The sequence below is a fragment of the Dromiciops gliroides genome, chromosome 5 (assembly GCF_019393635.1).
Source record: "Dromiciops gliroides isolate mDroGli1 chromosome 5, mDroGli1.pri, whole genome shotgun sequence".
Classification (NCBI taxonomy): Eukaryota; Metazoa; Chordata; class Mammalia; order Microbiotheria; family Microbiotheriidae; genus Dromiciops; species Dromiciops gliroides.
Window position 1 is genome coordinate 206,577,078 of NC_057865.1, and position 17,833 is coordinate 206,594,910.

At 35.8% G+C, this 17,833-nt stretch overlaps 1 protein-coding gene across 2 annotated transcripts in view; it reads left to right on the forward strand.

Annotated features, from left to right (window-relative positions):
• NELL2 (neural EGFL like 2) overlaps window positions 1-17,833 on the forward strand; it is a 280,513-nt gene that overhangs the window by 218,996 nt on the left and 43,684 nt on the right. For both annotated transcript variants that reach the window (XM_043969238.1, XM_043969237.1), the window contains exon 14: window positions 6,433-6,558. In XM_043969238.1, the coding sequence (XP_043825173.1) occupies window positions 6,433-6,558 (126 nt within the window). The remainder of the gene's footprint in view (window positions 1-6,432; window positions 6,559-17,833) is intronic.

Genomic DNA, 17,833 nt, shown 5'->3' on the forward strand with positions numbered 1-17,833 from the left:
TTCTAAATTGTTGAAATAGCCACTACTCCCAATTGATAAAAAGCCAAAATATATGAATTGGCAGTATTCAGAGAAATAAATCCAAACAATCAATAGTCATTCAGAAAGATAAATGCTTCAAATAGCTAATAGCAAAATGCAAAATAGAGTATCTCTAATGTCATCTTAAACTCCTCATTCTCATCTCTCATATCTAATCTTTTGCTAGACCCAGTTTATTCTACCTTTGCAAGATCTTTCATCTTCCCCTTCTCTTCTCTATCACTGCCACCATCCTCTTACAGGCCCTCCTCATCTCACATCTAGAATATTAAAATACATTTCTGGTAAGTCTCACTTTCCCAAGTTTCTCTCCACTTCCTCCTCTTAACTTTCAAAATGATTCCAAATGATTTTATATAATGTTTGACTGTTAGCTCTCTAATCAATCTTGTGACTCCTTATTTATAAGATCAAAATATGAAATTCTTTCTTTGATTTTTAAAGCCCTTCCCAACCTAGCCTCTTCCTACCTTTCCAATCTTCTTATACTTTATTCCCCTCCATGTACAATGTGATCTAATTCTTGCTGTTCCTTGAACATTATACTGCATGTTCCAATTCTGTGTCTTTTCTCTGGCTGTCCTCCATTCCTGAAGTTTTCTCCATCCTCACTACTACTTCCTGGTTCCCCTGACTTTTTTTAAGACAGCTCAAATTTGTCCTTCTACAAGGGGTCTTTCCAAGTCTCTCCCAAATACTCATGGTTTTTTTTTTTCTGTGTGATTATCTCCAAATCATTCTGTATATATATTTTTGTATATAATTGCTTTCATGTTGTCACCCCACTGCCCACCCCACCCTCCACCAATAGAATATTATTGAGGGCAAGGACATTTTTTGGCCTTCCTTTGCATCCCTTAAGTCTAGTAGAGTGCCTGCCACATAGTGCTTTATATATTCTTGCTAACTGGAAATTGACTGGTTGGATATATTAGTTCTCTACATCTGTCTAATGATCATCTTATATATTTAACTATATATGCTGATTTCTTAAAAGGTTAAATGGGGTTTAGTAAAGAGTACAGCAGACACCAGAAACCTGAGACTATTTGAGAGCACAGTTTGAAAATAATAAATTTCAAAAGACTAGTAATATTTGGAATATAATCAAAATTTGAAAAGATTGCCAATACTGTATTTATTTATTTGTTTGTTTGTTTATTTATTTATTGGCTTTTTCAACAAACATTTTATTTTTTCCAGTTACATGTAAGGGTAGTTTTCAACAATCATTTTCACAAGATTTAGAGTTCCAAATTTTTCTCCTTCCCTCCCTCCCTTTCTTCGCCCCTCTACAAGACAGCAACTAGGTTATATATGTACAATCCACAAGTGCTCTTTTTATCAGTTCTTTCTATGGGGGTGGATAGTAAACTTCATCATTAATCCCTTGGGATTGTCTTAGATCATTGTATTGCTGAGAGTAGTTGTGATTCACAATTGCTCATTGAACAATACTGTCACTATGCACAATGTCCTCCCAGTTCTGCTCACTTCATTATCCATCAGTTCATGAGGCTTCCCAGGTTTTTCTGGGATCATCCTGTTTGTCTTTTCCCATAGTACAATACCATTCCACTACAATCATATACCACAGCTTCTTCAGTCATTCCTCAAATGATGGATGTTCACTTGATTCTCAATTCTTAGCCACCACAAAGAGTTGCTATAAATATTTTTTGTACAATTTCTCCCCCTTTTGTCTTTTTCATGATTACTATTGTTAACTGTTTCCCTTCCATCCTATTCCCTTCCCCATGATATTTATTCTATTATCCATCTTCTTTCATCCTATCCTTCTTCAAAAGGGATTTGCTTCTGTCTGTCACCTTCCCCCAATCTGCCCTTCCTTCTTTTGCCCCTCTCTCTTTATCCCCTTCCCCTTCTATTTTCCTGCAGGGTTAGAGAGATTACTCCACCCAGTTGAGTGTGTATGTTATTCCCTCCTTGAGCCAATTCTGATGAGTGTTAGGCTCATTTACTGCCCAGGTTAAATAGTTTACTCTACACAGTTGGGTGTGTGTTTATCCTTCCTTGAGGCAACTCTGATGAGATTATGATCTTTAAGCCTATTCAGATGAGTGTAAAGTTCTTTTACTGCCCTGCTCCTCCCCCTTCTCTTCCCCCACTCCATAAGCCCTTTCCTGTTTCTTTCATGTGGGATTTTACCCCATGCTACCTCTGTCCTTCCCCCTCCCCCAGTGCATTCCTCTCACCCCTCAATTTAACCCTAAAGATGTCATCATGGGGCAGCTGGGTGACACAGTGGACAAAGCATCCACCCTGGATCCAGGGGGATCCCAGCGAAAACCTGGCCTCAGACACAAGACAGTTACCCACTGCACAACCCCAGGTATGTCCCCCAACTCCAATTTTTTATGATTCTCTAGGGTCTTGTATTTGAAAGTCAAATTTGCCATTCAGTTCAGGTCTTTTCATCATGAATACCTGAAAGTCCTCTTTTTCATTAAAGTCCCATTTTTCCTCTGAAAGATTATGCTCAGTTTTGCTGGGTAGGTGATTCTTGATTGTAATCCCTATTCATTTGCCTTCTGGAATATCATATTCCATGCCCTCCGGTCCTTTAATGTTAGAAGCTGCTAGATCTTGTGCTATCCTGATTGGGGCTCCACAGTACTTGAATTCTTTCTTTTTGGCAGCTTGCAATATTTTCTCCTTGACCTGAGAGCTCTGGAATTTGGCTATAATATTCCTAGGAGTTTTCCTTTTGGGATCTCTTTCTGGAGGTAATTGGTGGATTCTTCCAATTTCTATTTTACCTTCTGCTTCTAGAATATCAGGGCAATTTTCTCTAACAATTTCTTGGAAGATGATGTCTAAGCTCTTTCCTTGATCATGGTTTTCAGGTAGACCAATAATTTTCAAATTATCCCTCCTGGACCTATTTTCCAGGTCAGCAGTTTTTCCAAGAAGATATTTCACATTGCCCTCTATTTTTTATTCATTTGGATTTGCTTTATTGTGTCTTGGTTTCTCATAAAGTCACTAGCTTCCATTTGTTCAATCCTAATTCTTAGGCAATTATTTTCATCAGAGAGCTTTTGTACCCCCTTTTCCAAATTGGCCAAAGCCAATTTGACTTTTCAAACTATTGACTTTTTTCATGTCTTTCCTGCATCACCCTCATTTCTCTTTCCATTTTTCCTATACCTCTCTAACTTTATCTTCAAAGTCCTTTTTGAGTGCTTCTATGGCCTGAGACCAATTCGTATTTTTCTTGGAAGCTTTAGCTATAGGGGCCCTGATGTTGAAATCTTCCTCTGAGGGTACCCCTCAATCTTCCTTGTCACTGAAGAAATTTTCTATGGTCCTCACCTTTCTCTGTCTGTTCATCTTGTCTTTCTTTGACTTGACTTTTAGCTCCTTAAAGTGGGGCACTGTTTCCAGGCTGTACTATCCCAAGCTTCAGAAGTCCCAGGTGGAAAGATTTAAGGAGGATCAGGTTCTTCACTCACCTGGCCTGTTCCCTGGTCCACAGATGACCCCAGATCAACCTGCTAATTAACTAGCTTTGTATGTTGTGGTTGTCAGCTCTGATGAGCCTGTTCCCCTCCCCCACCTGGGCCACTGCTACTCAAGCCTACCTCCTGGTTCCCAGCAGGAGTGAAAGACCCAAGTTCTGCCTCAGCACCAGCATAGACACCTGCAGTCTTCCCCCTGCCAAGGGCTCAGCCCTCTCACCAGACTGTGAGCTTGGTGCCAGACGACACTGGCACTGCAGCTGATTCAGAGGCTCTGGGTTTGGTGTTTGGGCTCCACTCCTGTCTCAGCACAGCAGCTCCCTCCTTCTGACCTTCCAAGCCATTCTTGGTTAGAAGATGATTTCAGCACATTCTTCTTTGGGTTTTGCTGCTCCAGGCATTGTCCTATAGCATTATTTCAATGTTTTTTGGAGGGATTGTGTCATGAGTTTGAGAACTCACTGCCTTTCCTCCACTGTCTTGTCAATACTATATTTAAATGACAAATAATCTTAACCATATTGCTATAGCCTATTCAGATGACTTCATCTGATCATGCATAGTTTAACCCCTGTTCAGGGCCTGCTAATCTCTTCTCACTGATGAAAAAGTATGTGAAATACTGAGAAATTTTCTCCCTCTTTGCAGGAGATACTCCTGTGGAATCTGAAACAAAAGGAAAAAGTGATTATGCCCTCTTGAAAGAAGAGGCTTTTGCATTCCAGAGCAAAATATTGGTTTTTGTGATAGTATGTCTACCATCTCCAGATCAAAAGACTGTACATTTATTCCTAATGAATGCCTTCTTAGAAGGAACTGTGAAAGGTTTAACTGGAAACATGACATGTATATTCCAACATATTTTAGAAAATCCAGTTACCTGTTGTTTCCTACCTCACTGGCCACACATATATTCATTTGGGGCTTTTTACATGGCTAGAATATTTTTTAAATAAACTTTAAAAAAATAAATCTTTTGTTTTTTACATCACCTAAATTTGTCCCTGTATTCTTCCTCCCTCCCTACCTGGAGAGCCATTCCATATAACAAAGAATACATTTAAGGGGGAAGAGGAGTAAACGAGAAAGAAGAGAAGAAAAATCAGTCAAAGATATAGATATAGATTTAGATATAGATATAGATATATATATAAAGAAAATATATGCAATGTTTTATCTATGGACTTCTTATCTCTTCAGAGAAATAAGGGAATGTGTGTACTGATATCTCTTCTTCACAGCCATATTGATTTTTCATCATATTCATAGCTTCTTATAGCACAGTATTATTCTATTACATTTATGTACCACAATTTGTTTAGCTATTCCACAATTGATAGGCATTTATTTTGTCTCTAGTTCTTTTCTACCACCAAAAAAATGCTACTATAAATATTTTAGTGTATTCAAAGACTTGCTTTTATCAATGACTCCCTTGAGCTATATACCTAGTAGTGGAATCTTAATGAGGGTCCACTCCTGGAAACATGCATGTGGAACTCGAGCAAATGTTTGGTGAGCCTTCTTCAAGTTTGTGATGACTTGGAATGGATGGACGTGAGTTCAAACCTGGTCTCAGACAGAGCTACAGAGGGTGGAGAGGGTACCTCCTTCACTTGATCAACTGTTAGACTTGTGACATTTCCAAAGGTCTTTCCAAAGTTTGATTGAGAGATGAGTCCAGCATAAAGCTAGTATCAGAGACAGGCTTGCATAAGTATTTGTATGATCAATGGCCACCCATTAGGGAAAAGGCATTCTTCTCTGCCATCCAGATGTGCCTTCAGAGCTGAATTATTTTTATATCTCGTGTCCAGGAGTAGGGAAAAGACAATTTCTGTTTGGACCTTTTGTACTCACTCTCATTTCAAGGTTAGTAGCCTTTTATCTACCACACACAAAATGGACAGGAAAAGAGAATACATTAACATACTCTGAAATAGAAAGTGAGGCTCTTCTATTCCATATCATCACAAGCTTACCAAATATAGTCAGTCGCATGGGTCCCTGTTCATGTTTCCAGGACCTTATTGACCAAACAACTCTCTCCCATCAACTCTGTTACATCTGCAATAAGAGGTGGCCCTTGGGGAAGGGAAGAAAGGAGGAAAACATTGAAAATTCAGGCGATATAAAACTAAAAAAGTATAAAATTGTTTTAAAGAGTATTCTCTATTTTCTCAATTTTTCTTGGGGACTCAAAAAGAGAGGTGAGAGTCCCTGTTTGTTCAATTTAGTAGAATTTATGCAACTTGAAAGGTTTAGTAAATGTCTTATTTCCTTATATAATCTTCCCTTAGAGTTCTATTACTGTCCCTACTTTAAAAAAAAAGTTATTGACAACATTTTAAAGACAGTTGCTCCAATGTGTAGTGTACATCAAATGCTTATTCACCCCTGAATGTATCGCTGTATAAAATAAAATATATCCAGTATATCAAAAATAGCACCTTAGTGCTGAAAAAGTTAGTCTGTGTATATTCACTTCTTGCACCAAAATATAGATAGATGATTGCTTTTCAAATGTTAGGAAGGATTAATGTTAATGTAGTCCTCTTTGTTATTCCACAAAGAGCTATTTTCAGAAATCAAATTCTGCTTCTGCCATTTGAACATCACTCATTTTAAAAATAGAAATACAAAAATACTTTAAAAGTTTATGCTGGGGCAGCTAGGTGGCGCAGTGGATAAAGCATCGGCCTTGGATTCAGGAGGACCTGAATTCAAATCCAGCCTCAGACACTTGACACTTACTAGCTGTGTGACCCTGGGCAAGTCACTTAACCCCCATTGCCCCGCAAAAAAAAAAAAAAAAGTTTATGCTATTCAAGTAACTTTTCCCCTCAAAATGTTAGAAAAGCTCTAACAAAGAGTTCTTGATCACTTGACACCTCTCCTCTTTTTACAGACATTGATGAATGTGCTGAAGGACACCATTATTGCCAGGAGAACACCATGTGTGTCAACACACCAGGTTCCTTCATGTGCATCTGCAAAGCAGGATACCTAAGAATTGATGACTATTCATGTACAGGTAAGAGATTGTTATTTACAAAACAAAAATAACTGTGATACATTTCAAATACTTTCAAAGAAAGAAATGCCCATTTTAACCAATCATTAAACATTTCTTAAACACCTACTTAAGTGACAATTCTAGTGTCAGATACTATGCTAAGTATTAAGAATACAAAGACAAAAATGAAATGGTTATTTCTCTCAAGGTCCTTAAAATCCATTAGGGGAGACATAATTTCCTATTCTTACATAAAACCTAGAGATGGTGGATCAGAAATCCTTCATATCTAAATGAGAATTGTTTATTTTTTCTGGACATTCATGAAGGGATGAGACGAAACAGTTTGTTATAAACTACATACCTTAAAAATACAATAAGCTAGCCATTTAGACTAGGTAAGTAAATCTATTTCATTTCCTATAAGTCATCCTTGATACATCTTTTAAATTTTTTCATAGTGGCATGTATATCATATTGAATATCTTCTCATTTTGCTTTAAGAGAAGGAAGAGTAAGTTTTATTACTTTGGTTGCTGATTCATGTTGTTCAGCCAAATTGCAAAACCTGAAAGATGAATAGGAAAAAGTGAAGACAAAATTAAAAAGTAACATGTGGGGGAAGGTCCTAGAAGCATAAGAAAGGCCTTATCCAGAATGTAATGCTTGAGTTGAACTTTGAAAGAAGCTAAATATACAAAAATGCAAAGTTTGAACTTTCTAGGAATAGAAAACAGCCAATGGGAAGAGGTATAATTAAGGAGGCATAATTGAAAAAACTTGGCTACTGATTGAATATGTGGAGTGAATGAGAACGAGGAATTTAATAACTCCCATAGTTGTGAAATGTGTTGACTGTAAGGAGATTGTAGTGCCATTGACAGAAAGAGGGAAGTTCACATTTTGTGGGGAAGATAATGAGTTCTACTTTGGATGTATTTCATGCTTCCTATTTAAAAAAAGGAAGAGTTGGAGAAACAAAACAGTATAGTTCAAAACATGATTTGCTATGAAGCTTGAGACAACACATAGAGAACTTAGAGTTGCATTTTAGTGATAGAATAATTGATTCCCCCCCCAAGAACTGATGACCTAATAAAAAAAAGGAAAAATGGGTTGCAAAAAAATCCAAAACAAAACAATAAAACTTGTCCTGGACATGGAGATAACAAAAAAGAGTATTAGCATTTCTATGAACAAGATTTGGGCTCTTACATTGAAAAGCAAATCTTGTCCAAATTTGTTGTCGTCTTCTTGTTGAACAAGAAATTTTGTTCACTTTCTAAGTCACAAGATTTATTGCTAAGGTCTAGAACTAGTGAAGTGCTGGTGAATGTTTGACAACAGACTTTCTGGGGGAAGTATGCATATGTACATATATAAGTTTATTATAAATATTATTCATTTAAAAGATATATAGCACACAATTTACAAATAATAATAAAGTATAAAATACTCTTTATTTCATATAACCAAATGATTTTCAAAGAATACTTTCACTGATGTCTGCCAAAATATTTCTGTAGTCAACATATGTTTTCAATTCAAATCTAATTTGATATATGGAGTTGCATCTCAGTCTGACAACTATTTTCCCAATAAATTTGTCATTAAATCTGATATGTGATCTATTATATGTGGTCTATTCATCAACTTCATGCACATTATTTTCATTAAATTTAAACCTTTTTCAGCTCCAGCACTACTGAAAGTAATAATAATATCTTTTTAGCTTTTTGCATAGTTACAGAGATTGGAACATTGTTTGATTCTACATTACTTTGTACAAAATCCCGAAAATAATTCAAATAAATTTCATGTTTTAAAATTTTACTTAAATGATACATTTTCTCCAATTATGCATGCTGAAGTTAGTTCTTCAAATAGATGGTTGTAATAAATAAAAATAATTTTAATTTATTTCATTCTTGTTTCTGTCTAATGAAAGATGTAAGTTCATATGTTGAACTGTTTTCTAGTAAAACATTCCTAGGAACAGCATTAAATTTATCATTTTTATCAAGCAGAATGTTTAAAAATTTATCTGATAATCAAATGTGCAACTTGAGTTTCATGCTTTCTAGTCCCAATTTTTAATTTACCAAATCTATGATTGATGTGTTTACATAATTATTGTGTTTTCTGAATGTTAGTTGATCTCAAATGCAATGAAGTTGAAAGTAAAGAAAATTTTTTTCAAGAATGTTAAGCATTAAAACAAGGTCTTGCTAAATATCAGCTAATCTCTGGTAAACCGAAATATGACAAATAATAATAAAAATGCAAAATACATATGCTTTACAATAGTAGTAACTCATGAACTACATGCCACTTATATGGGTCCCAGGACTCAATCAGTATTTAATAATTTCCATTTTTATTTTTTTAGCTACAGTTTCTAGCTTGGTTTGATGTTTTATGAGATTGGTGATAAATAGAAATATTTTTAAATTATTAACTTGTCTTATTCCAGATATTGAATCATTATGTGATAATTGTTATCAGTGATTTAAACTGCCAAATGATGATTTTAGGAAAATTTTCTAACAATTTAGCTACTGTTTTCAAATATTTTTTATTAAAGCCAAAATCATTTTAAGTTGACAATAATGTATAGAAAATGTATTCTGCCATGGATAGCATCAGTTCTTTTATTTTTTTACCTCAAGGTTAACTTTATTATTTTATACATAATTAAAACTCCATAAAATGAGTTCCTTACAAAATCCATAACTAGCCTGACCATCCACTTTGCCTGCAAATGAAGTACAACATTGAAGAGAGTGCTAAAATTTGGTAACATATATTGAAGAGTAATTATTTTATTTCATAATAATAATGACAGATTAGAGACTGATTAGAGTTCCCCAACGACTTGATTCTTTTTCAGAAATAGCATACTTATAAAGCCTCTTAGATTCAATAGCTATGTATATCATTAGTCACAATGATGTTTTGTTTTATCATGTCCTGATTTTTTAATACTAGTTCTTCCAATTATATGTAAAGACAGTTTTTAGCATTCGTTTTTACAAGACTTTGAGTTCCAAATTTTCTCCATTATTTCCCTCCCCTCTTCCTAAATGGTAAGCAATTTGATATAGGTTATATAGGTGCAGTCATGTAAAACGTATTTCCATTTTAGTCACAGACGATAAGGAAAAAAAACATAAAAAATAAAGTAAAAATAGTATTCTTTGATCTGCATTAAGAATCCATCAGTTCTTTCTTTAGATATGGATAGCATTTTCCATGATGAGTCCTTTGTAATTGTCTTGGATCATTGTATTGCTGAGAAGAACATTTATAGCTGATCATCACACAATGTTGTTGTTACTATGTACAATGTTTTCCTGGTTCTGCTCATTTCATTTTGCATCAGTTCAATGCAAGTCTTTCTAGGCTTTTCTGAAACCTGGATGACATCAATTTTTTCTTAATAGTATTTTGTTTTTTCTGGTTACATTTAAAGATAGTTTTCAACATTTTTTTTTATGATTTTTATTACCAAATTTTTCTCCCTCCCTCCCTTGCCGCCCTCCTCCCCAAGACAGCAAGCAATCTGATTTTGGTTATGCATGCACAATCACATTAAACTTATTTCCACATTAGTCATGGTGTGAAAGAAAGATCAGAACAAAAAGGAAAAACCTCAAGAAAGAAAAAAAAAACAAAGAAAAAGTAAAAATAATATGTTTTAATCTGCATTCAGATTCCACAGTTGTTTTTCTGTATGTGGAGAGAATTTCTTATGAGTCCTTTAGAAATGTCTTGGATCATTATATAACTGCGAAAAACAAAGTTTATCACAGCTGATCATCACACAATGTTGATGGCATCAATTCTTTAAAGCAAAAACTAACATTAGTAGTGGAACAGCTGATTGAACACTAAATTATTAGGGTGCTTTCCTTAGAAATTGTAGATGCCTCATCAATTATGACATAGATTTTTTTGTATTCTCTTCTATTATATTCTTAAATCTCTGTCTTAATTTCTTTTGTGATTTGCTCTGTTATTCTTGTTTCACTGTATTGTATATGAAGAATTGCCTACATCTACTATATTTTTCTCATAATTCTATTGTCCCCTCAAAGTCAATAAAAGGACTTTTTAATTTTACTAAACTGCAAACAATATTGAACAATTTAGTGTTGCATCAACACTTTTGTTATTTTGTTAATATACTAAATTGGAAATTGAGTCACTAGCCAATTCTTTTAAGAAATCTTGAAACTACATATTCCCTACTTTTTTAGAGACTCATGCCAATTAGTTTTATCACTGTCATTTGAGGTTATTAAATACATACTACATTTCTTGGATACATGCACATGGTTTTCTGCCTTCACTCCTTAATGTTGAATTGTTGGAAAATTTTTATATTCCAGTCAGCTTTCTTTTATTTCAAGTCTGTTGTACTGTTGTGTAAATATAAATGCTTGTTTTTCATTCCAACAGTTCAGAAGCATAAGATTAGCTATATCTTCCTTTGAGAAAGAAGGTAGTTTTTGTTTAATGTTTAATGATTGGTTATTCGATAGATTCCAAGTTTGGTTCTGTTGGCTTTGACACTCCACAATGATTTTTGTTCCTATCATTATTTTCTGTGCTTGCTTTCACTTTCACATTAAAAAAAAATTAGGGGGCAGCTAGATGGCGCAGTGGTTAAAGCGCTGGCCCTGGATTCAGGAGTACCTGAGTTCAAATCCAGCCTCAGACACTTAACACTTACTAGCTGTGTGACCCTGGGCAAGTCACTTAACCCCCATTGCCCCGCCAAAAAAAAAAAAATTAATAGATCACTGTTGTGTTAGCATTTTAATGATCAGAATCTGAAAAATAATTCTATTTTTTGTTGGTAAAATTCACAATACCACTTGAGGATAATAAAATAATGTTTGTTATTCATGATGTAACAGTTATAGATGTCAAACATTTAAGTTTAATCTGCATATTAATCTTTATCCACATTATTAATATATTATTATAACATATTATTAACATATTCACCCACAAATCAGCAAAACAATAAATCAAATCCTGATTTCTAGCACTTCCTAATTTCCATGGCATTCCATACTCCCACTATGGCAAATTTCAAGCTGTCAGTGTGACATCACTGAACATTGAGTTGGGAAGAGCTGTGCAGTAACACACCATTATATAGTATTTCGACAAAACAGACACAATGGATATGAATAACCTCAAGAATAGAGATAATGGGAGAATATAGTAAAATAATTAGAAAGTGGTGAGTTGGGGGCAGCTGGTGGCGCAGTGGATAAAGCACTGGCCCTGGATTCAGGAGTTCGAGTTCAAATCTGGCCTCAGACACTTGACACTTACTAGCTGTGTGTCCCTGGGCAAGTCACTTAACCCCCATTGCCCCACAAAAATAAAAAATAAATTAAAAAAAAAAGAAAGTAGTGAGTTTTTAGTATTTATTACCACTGTTGTAATATAATTTATCTAATTCCAAGTTTACATAATTTAATTTTTAACAACAGCTGTATTTAACAACTAACTCACTAAATTCTTTAAAATTTAACTATTGGAGGGGCAGCTAGGGGGCATGGTGGCTAAAGCACCAGCCCTGGATTCAGGAGAACCTGAGTTCAAATCCAGCCTCAGACACTTGACACTTACTAGCTGTGTGACCTTTAGCAAGTCACTTAACCCTCATTGCCCTGCCCACCCACCCCCAATTAACTATTGGTTCCCATGAGCCAGTATGAACCATTCTTAATACACCATTATTAGAACCTGGTTGTACAAGGATTTTGGTACAAAAGCAATGTCTGAAGAATTGATGAAACAGAGCCAGACACATTATATTCCATGGCTCCACTGACTGTATTTAGCAGAAAAATGAGAGAGTAGGATATTAAAGGAAAAAAATTGGAAAAAAAATCACACAAAATTGAGGCTATTCATTGAGAGCTTCATTTTCTCATATCATTAATAAGACTTCCACTGCTATTTCCTTCTTCTCCCCTGTCTCATTTGAAGAGGTGGTCCTTCCCCTTGCCAAGGCAAACCTACAGTGCAGCAGAAGTGATCCCATTTCATACTGTCTTCTCCAGTAGTTGTTCCTTCTATCATCTACATTGTCTCACTAATCTTTCATTTCTCCCTGTCTGCTGGCTACTTCCTTATAGCCCACAAAACAGGCTAGTGTCTCTGTCATCCTCAAAAAAACCCTTTCATTTGATTTCTCTATCCCCACTAGCAATTATCCTATATTTCTCCTCCCCTTTCTGGTTATATTCCTTGAGAAGGTCATCTACAATAGCTGCTTGGATGGTGAACTAGATAAAAATAAAAATAGGGAAATTTGGAAAGGCAGGAGGTTTTGGGGAAAAGATAAGTTCGGTTTGAAACATGTTGATTTTAAGATGTTTACTTTACGGGGCAGCTAGATGGCGCAGTGGATAGAGCACCGGCCCTGGAGTCAGGAGTACCTGAGTTCAAATCCGGCCTCAGACACTTAACACTTACTAGCTGTGTGACCCTGGGCAAGTCACTTAACCCCCATTGCCTCACTAAAAAAAAAAAAAATTAAAAAAAAAAGATGTTTACTTTACCTCCAGTTAAAGATGTCTCCAATTGGAGAAGCAAGACTAGAGTTCATCAGGAAAGTTAGGACTGAATAAATAGATTTTAGAATCAGCATAGAGTTACTGAATTCATGGGTCCTGATGACATCATAAAACAAAATAGTATAGAGAGAAAAGAGAAGAACGTCTAGACAGAGCTCTTTGGGACACCTATATATGTGATAGAAGTAGGGATGACCTGGATGAAGATCCATAAGAAGGAGGAAAACCAGGAGAAATTAATGACTTGAAAATCTAGATAGAAGAAAAATCAAGGAGAAGAGGGTAATAGATAGTGTTAAAAGCTATAGAAAGGTAAAGGAGGATGAAGATTGAGGAAAAAACATTGCATTTGTCAAGCTCTAACTTGTCAGATAACTTGTCAGTTTTAGCCTCTTCTAGAGAATCAGGAATCTATTGTCACTTTCTGCTCCTCCATTTGACATTAAATGTGTCTCATTTTTTTTCTCCACTAAGCTGATAGAAAATAGCCTCTCTGATTCCTACTATAGTGAATAAATTAGTATCTCTCCCTTCTGATTTTGTCAGATATGTTTATATATTTGGGGAAAATTTAAAATGAAAAACTCAAGAAATTAAGAGAAATATTGTAACTAACTTCCACTAAACTCCTTCTCTGATGTTGGTATTGAATAACAAGCCCTAGAAGGTCCTAACAGATCTAGAAAGACTTTGAGTTTATACCTAGTTATACATTACATATTTGGCTTCTGCTCAGCACTAGGTTGCCTATAGGATATTGAATTGTTTTGTACCACAACTCATAAAAACCATCCACCAATGCATGGAGAAGTTAAATTTCTGAAAGGGGAGGGAGTGACCCACATTAGTGGAGTCATAAAATTTTGAAATATATAAGTAAAATATAGTTAACCAAAACATTGTATGTTGTTTTCATAAATTGTTGTTGTTCAATCATGTCTGATTATGTGATCCCATGGACTTTGTCTATGTGGTTTTCTTGACAAAGATACTGGACCAGTTTACTATTTCCTTCTCCAGTGTATCTCCATTTTACAGAAGAGGAACTGAAGCAGATAGAGGTTAAATGACCTATCCAGGGTCATACATATATACATACAACCAGCTAATGCCTGAGGCCAGATTTGAACTCAGATCTTCCTTACTCCAGACTCAATGTTCTATCTACTGTACTACCTAGCTGCCCACTTTGATAAATACTGTCATGTTATAATGACAATAATTACCATAATTCGTTAAATGTTAACATTTAACATTCAACATAAACATTCAACAAATATTTATAGAATATATGTAGAAGGCCCTGTATTAGGTATTGTACTGTGAAAGATCTAAAGAAGAATAAGACATCTCTCTTGTGCTTCTGGAATTCACAGATGAGGTGATTTTGAGGCCTTGAATCTGAATGACTGGGTTGTACCACTGGCACAACTAAGAAAATCAGAGGAACGGATTTTGAGGAGAAAGTTATGATTTGAATCTTAGGGAAGTTGGATTTATGGTTCTAGTAGTAGTATAATGACACAGAACACCTAATCTAGAACTCTAAATGGAGGTTGGATTTAGAGGCATAGGTTTCTAAATTATGTCTATAGATGTGATAGCCTCCTCTCCTATCTGTCTGTCTTTATCTCTCTCTCTCTTTCTCCATCCCACCCCCCCAACCCTGTTCATGTTCAGAGAAGCATTCTTGCCTTGGAGCTGCTGCTTTTGTTGAATGTGAATATTGGAAAGGATAAGTCTATGATCAGTCCAGCACTCTATGCCACACATCACCTTTGTCACTCTCACATCCTGTCTGTCTCTTCTCCTTACAATGATATTAAAAGCTAATGTGTGCAATGAGTATGCATCCATAAAGTTTTATTGCCTTTAGGTAAATGGAAGACTATGTTGGTGATGAAAAGATCATGAGAAGTGTATCTTCAGTAGTAAGTGACCATTGCTGTTGCTGTTTCTGACTATTACTCCTTAATGACCCTCCTGCCAGGCTTGGTAGTCTGAGCCTACTCTGGCATTAAAGTTTCCCAGAATTATAAGCTTGTCTTCTTTTGGCACATTGATAATGAGGGTCTCCAGGTCTTCAGAATTTTTTTCTTTGACCTCATTGAAGTTCATCATCATGAGAGCATACACACTGATAATGGTGGCATGGTGCTTCCTTGCAAGGGGTAATCACATTGTCATGATTCTGCCATTCACTCCTTTTGGGAGACATACAACCTTGTTGACTAGACTAGTCTTAATTGCAAAACTTACACCAGCTTCACAGTATTCCTTTTTACTGTGGCCATTCCAGAAAAAAATGTATCCAGCTCTATATTTGGTAAGCTGGCCTTCATTTCCTAGCCTTGTTTCACTCAGATCTGCTATTTGGATGTGATACCTGTTGAAAGCTGTTCATCTTTTAGATCTACTGGATTTCATGTTGTCTATAAGACTACATACATTCTACATATTGATGGTGAGTAGAATTGTCTTTGCAAAAGTTTTTGTACATTTTTTGTGTTTTAACCACAGGGCAGGATCCCCACCTGTTACAGCAAGCAGGCCAGGGTTGTGTGAAGCAGACAATTTTTAGGGCACCTTTTCTACCCCCTTTCTCATCCCAGGAGGTAAGCAGTATGGTACTCCAAAAAAGCTGCTCAGACATCCAGTGGGCTGCTGAATCCCACTGCTGTATCAGTCCAGTGAGAAGATGACCCTATGGCTTGGGCCACCTGTGTGCAGAGTTGTGACTACAATTCCCAGTGTATCTACACCCGTTACTTTGTCACAGGATTTTGAGGTAGGTAAAAGTGGTAAAATAGTAATTGATATCTTTTGACTTGCACATAAATTTGATTTAAGTGAAATAGAGTTGCTTGAAGTCATCAACCTTACTCTCTCTTCTAGATAATCATCAAAATCAAAATCATCAAAAAAAGCAAGATTGCTCAAGATGCAGTGTATGACCGTGGCATCTTCAATGTCTAAACAAGCTCCATAGCACCTGCTTCAACTGCCCTCATGGCCACTGGAACAAATTGTTCTTATCCACTCATTACTTGAGGGGAAGTCTTCACATGCTTGAAGTAGACACCCCCACTAACTTACTGTCAGGTTTGAAACTGTTGAGGGTTACCCTCAACCTGGTTTAGCCAATCTGCCAAAACAGTTTACTGAGGTGTAGCCACTGCACATACTATAGGTTCTTGGAGCCACAGGTGAGAGCTCAGTGAATCATGTGGACACTAAAAGTGGAAAGCAGTCAGGAAAAAGGCTCAGCAGAGGTACTAGTCTTCTCTGAATACTCTACATCCCGTACATATGCTTTTAAGCTTTTACACTCAACTCAAAGGAAATGAAAACCAAACTTCCTATTTCAGAAGGAAAGCCAAGTATCCAGAGAAATCCTAGAATGTGTACCTCTTCCTACAGGGATTAGGGACCTCAAGTTGATCATAAGTCATGCCTTCACACTTCATGTAAGAAACAAAACTGTCCTGGATGAAAACTTAAAATTTTATTTATTTTGTTTTCAGTTCCAAATTTTATCTCTCCCTCCAGCTCTTCTCCATTTCTTGAGAAAGCAAGACATATGACACCCATTATACATATGAAGATATGTAAAACATATTTCTACATTAGCAACATGAAAAAAGATCCAGAGTCCATTAATTCTCTATCTGAAGATAAATAGTATTTTTCATCCTGGGTCCTACAGAATTGTCATGGATTATTGAGGCAGCTGGTGGCTAAGTGGTCTCTAGGCCTAGAGTCAGGAAGACCCAAGTTCAAATCTAGCCTCAGACACTTCCTAGCTGTGTGATTCTGGGCAAGTTACTAACCTCTGATTTCCTAACAAAAGGATCCACTGGAGAAGGAAATGGCAAACTACTCCAGTATCTTTGCCAAGAAAACCCCATGGACAGTCTGTGGGGTCATGAAGAGTTGGATATGACTGGATGACTAACCAACAATAATTGTATTGATTAAAATCACCAAGTCTTGAATAATTTATTCTAATTACAATATTGCTATTACTGTGTAAATTATTCTTGTGGTTCTGCTCAATTCACTTTGCATCAATTCATATGAGATTTTTCTAAAATCATCCCCTTCCTCATTTCTTCACAGTTGTATACCATAACTTTTTCAGCCTTTCCCCAATTGATAGGCCTCCCTTCAGTTTCCAATTCTTTGCTACCACAAAAACAGCTATTATCAATATTTTTGTATATATGTGTTATTTTCCTTTTTCCTTTGATGTCTTTGGATTATAGTTCTAGTTGCAATGTTGTTTGGTCAAGGAATGTGCACAGTTTTATAACTCTTTGGGAATAGTTTTAAATTGTTCTCCAGAATTGTCTGTACTAGTTCATAGCTTCACCAACAGTGCGTTAGTATACTTATTTTCCTACATGCCCTTTAGAGTTTATCATTTTCCTTTTCTGTCATCTTAGCCAATCTGATGGGTATGAGGTGATCCTCTTTTTCTCTTGTTCGGTCATGAACTCTTCCCCTATCCATAGATTTAGTAAGTTACTCTTTCTGTGCTCCCCTAATTTCCTTATGATATCATCCTTTATGTTTAAATAATATAGCCATTTTGAGGTTATCTTGTATAGTGTGAGATAGGCATATGCCTATTTTCTGGTAGACTGCTTTCAAGTTTCGCCAGCAGTTTTTGTCACATAGTGACAATAGCT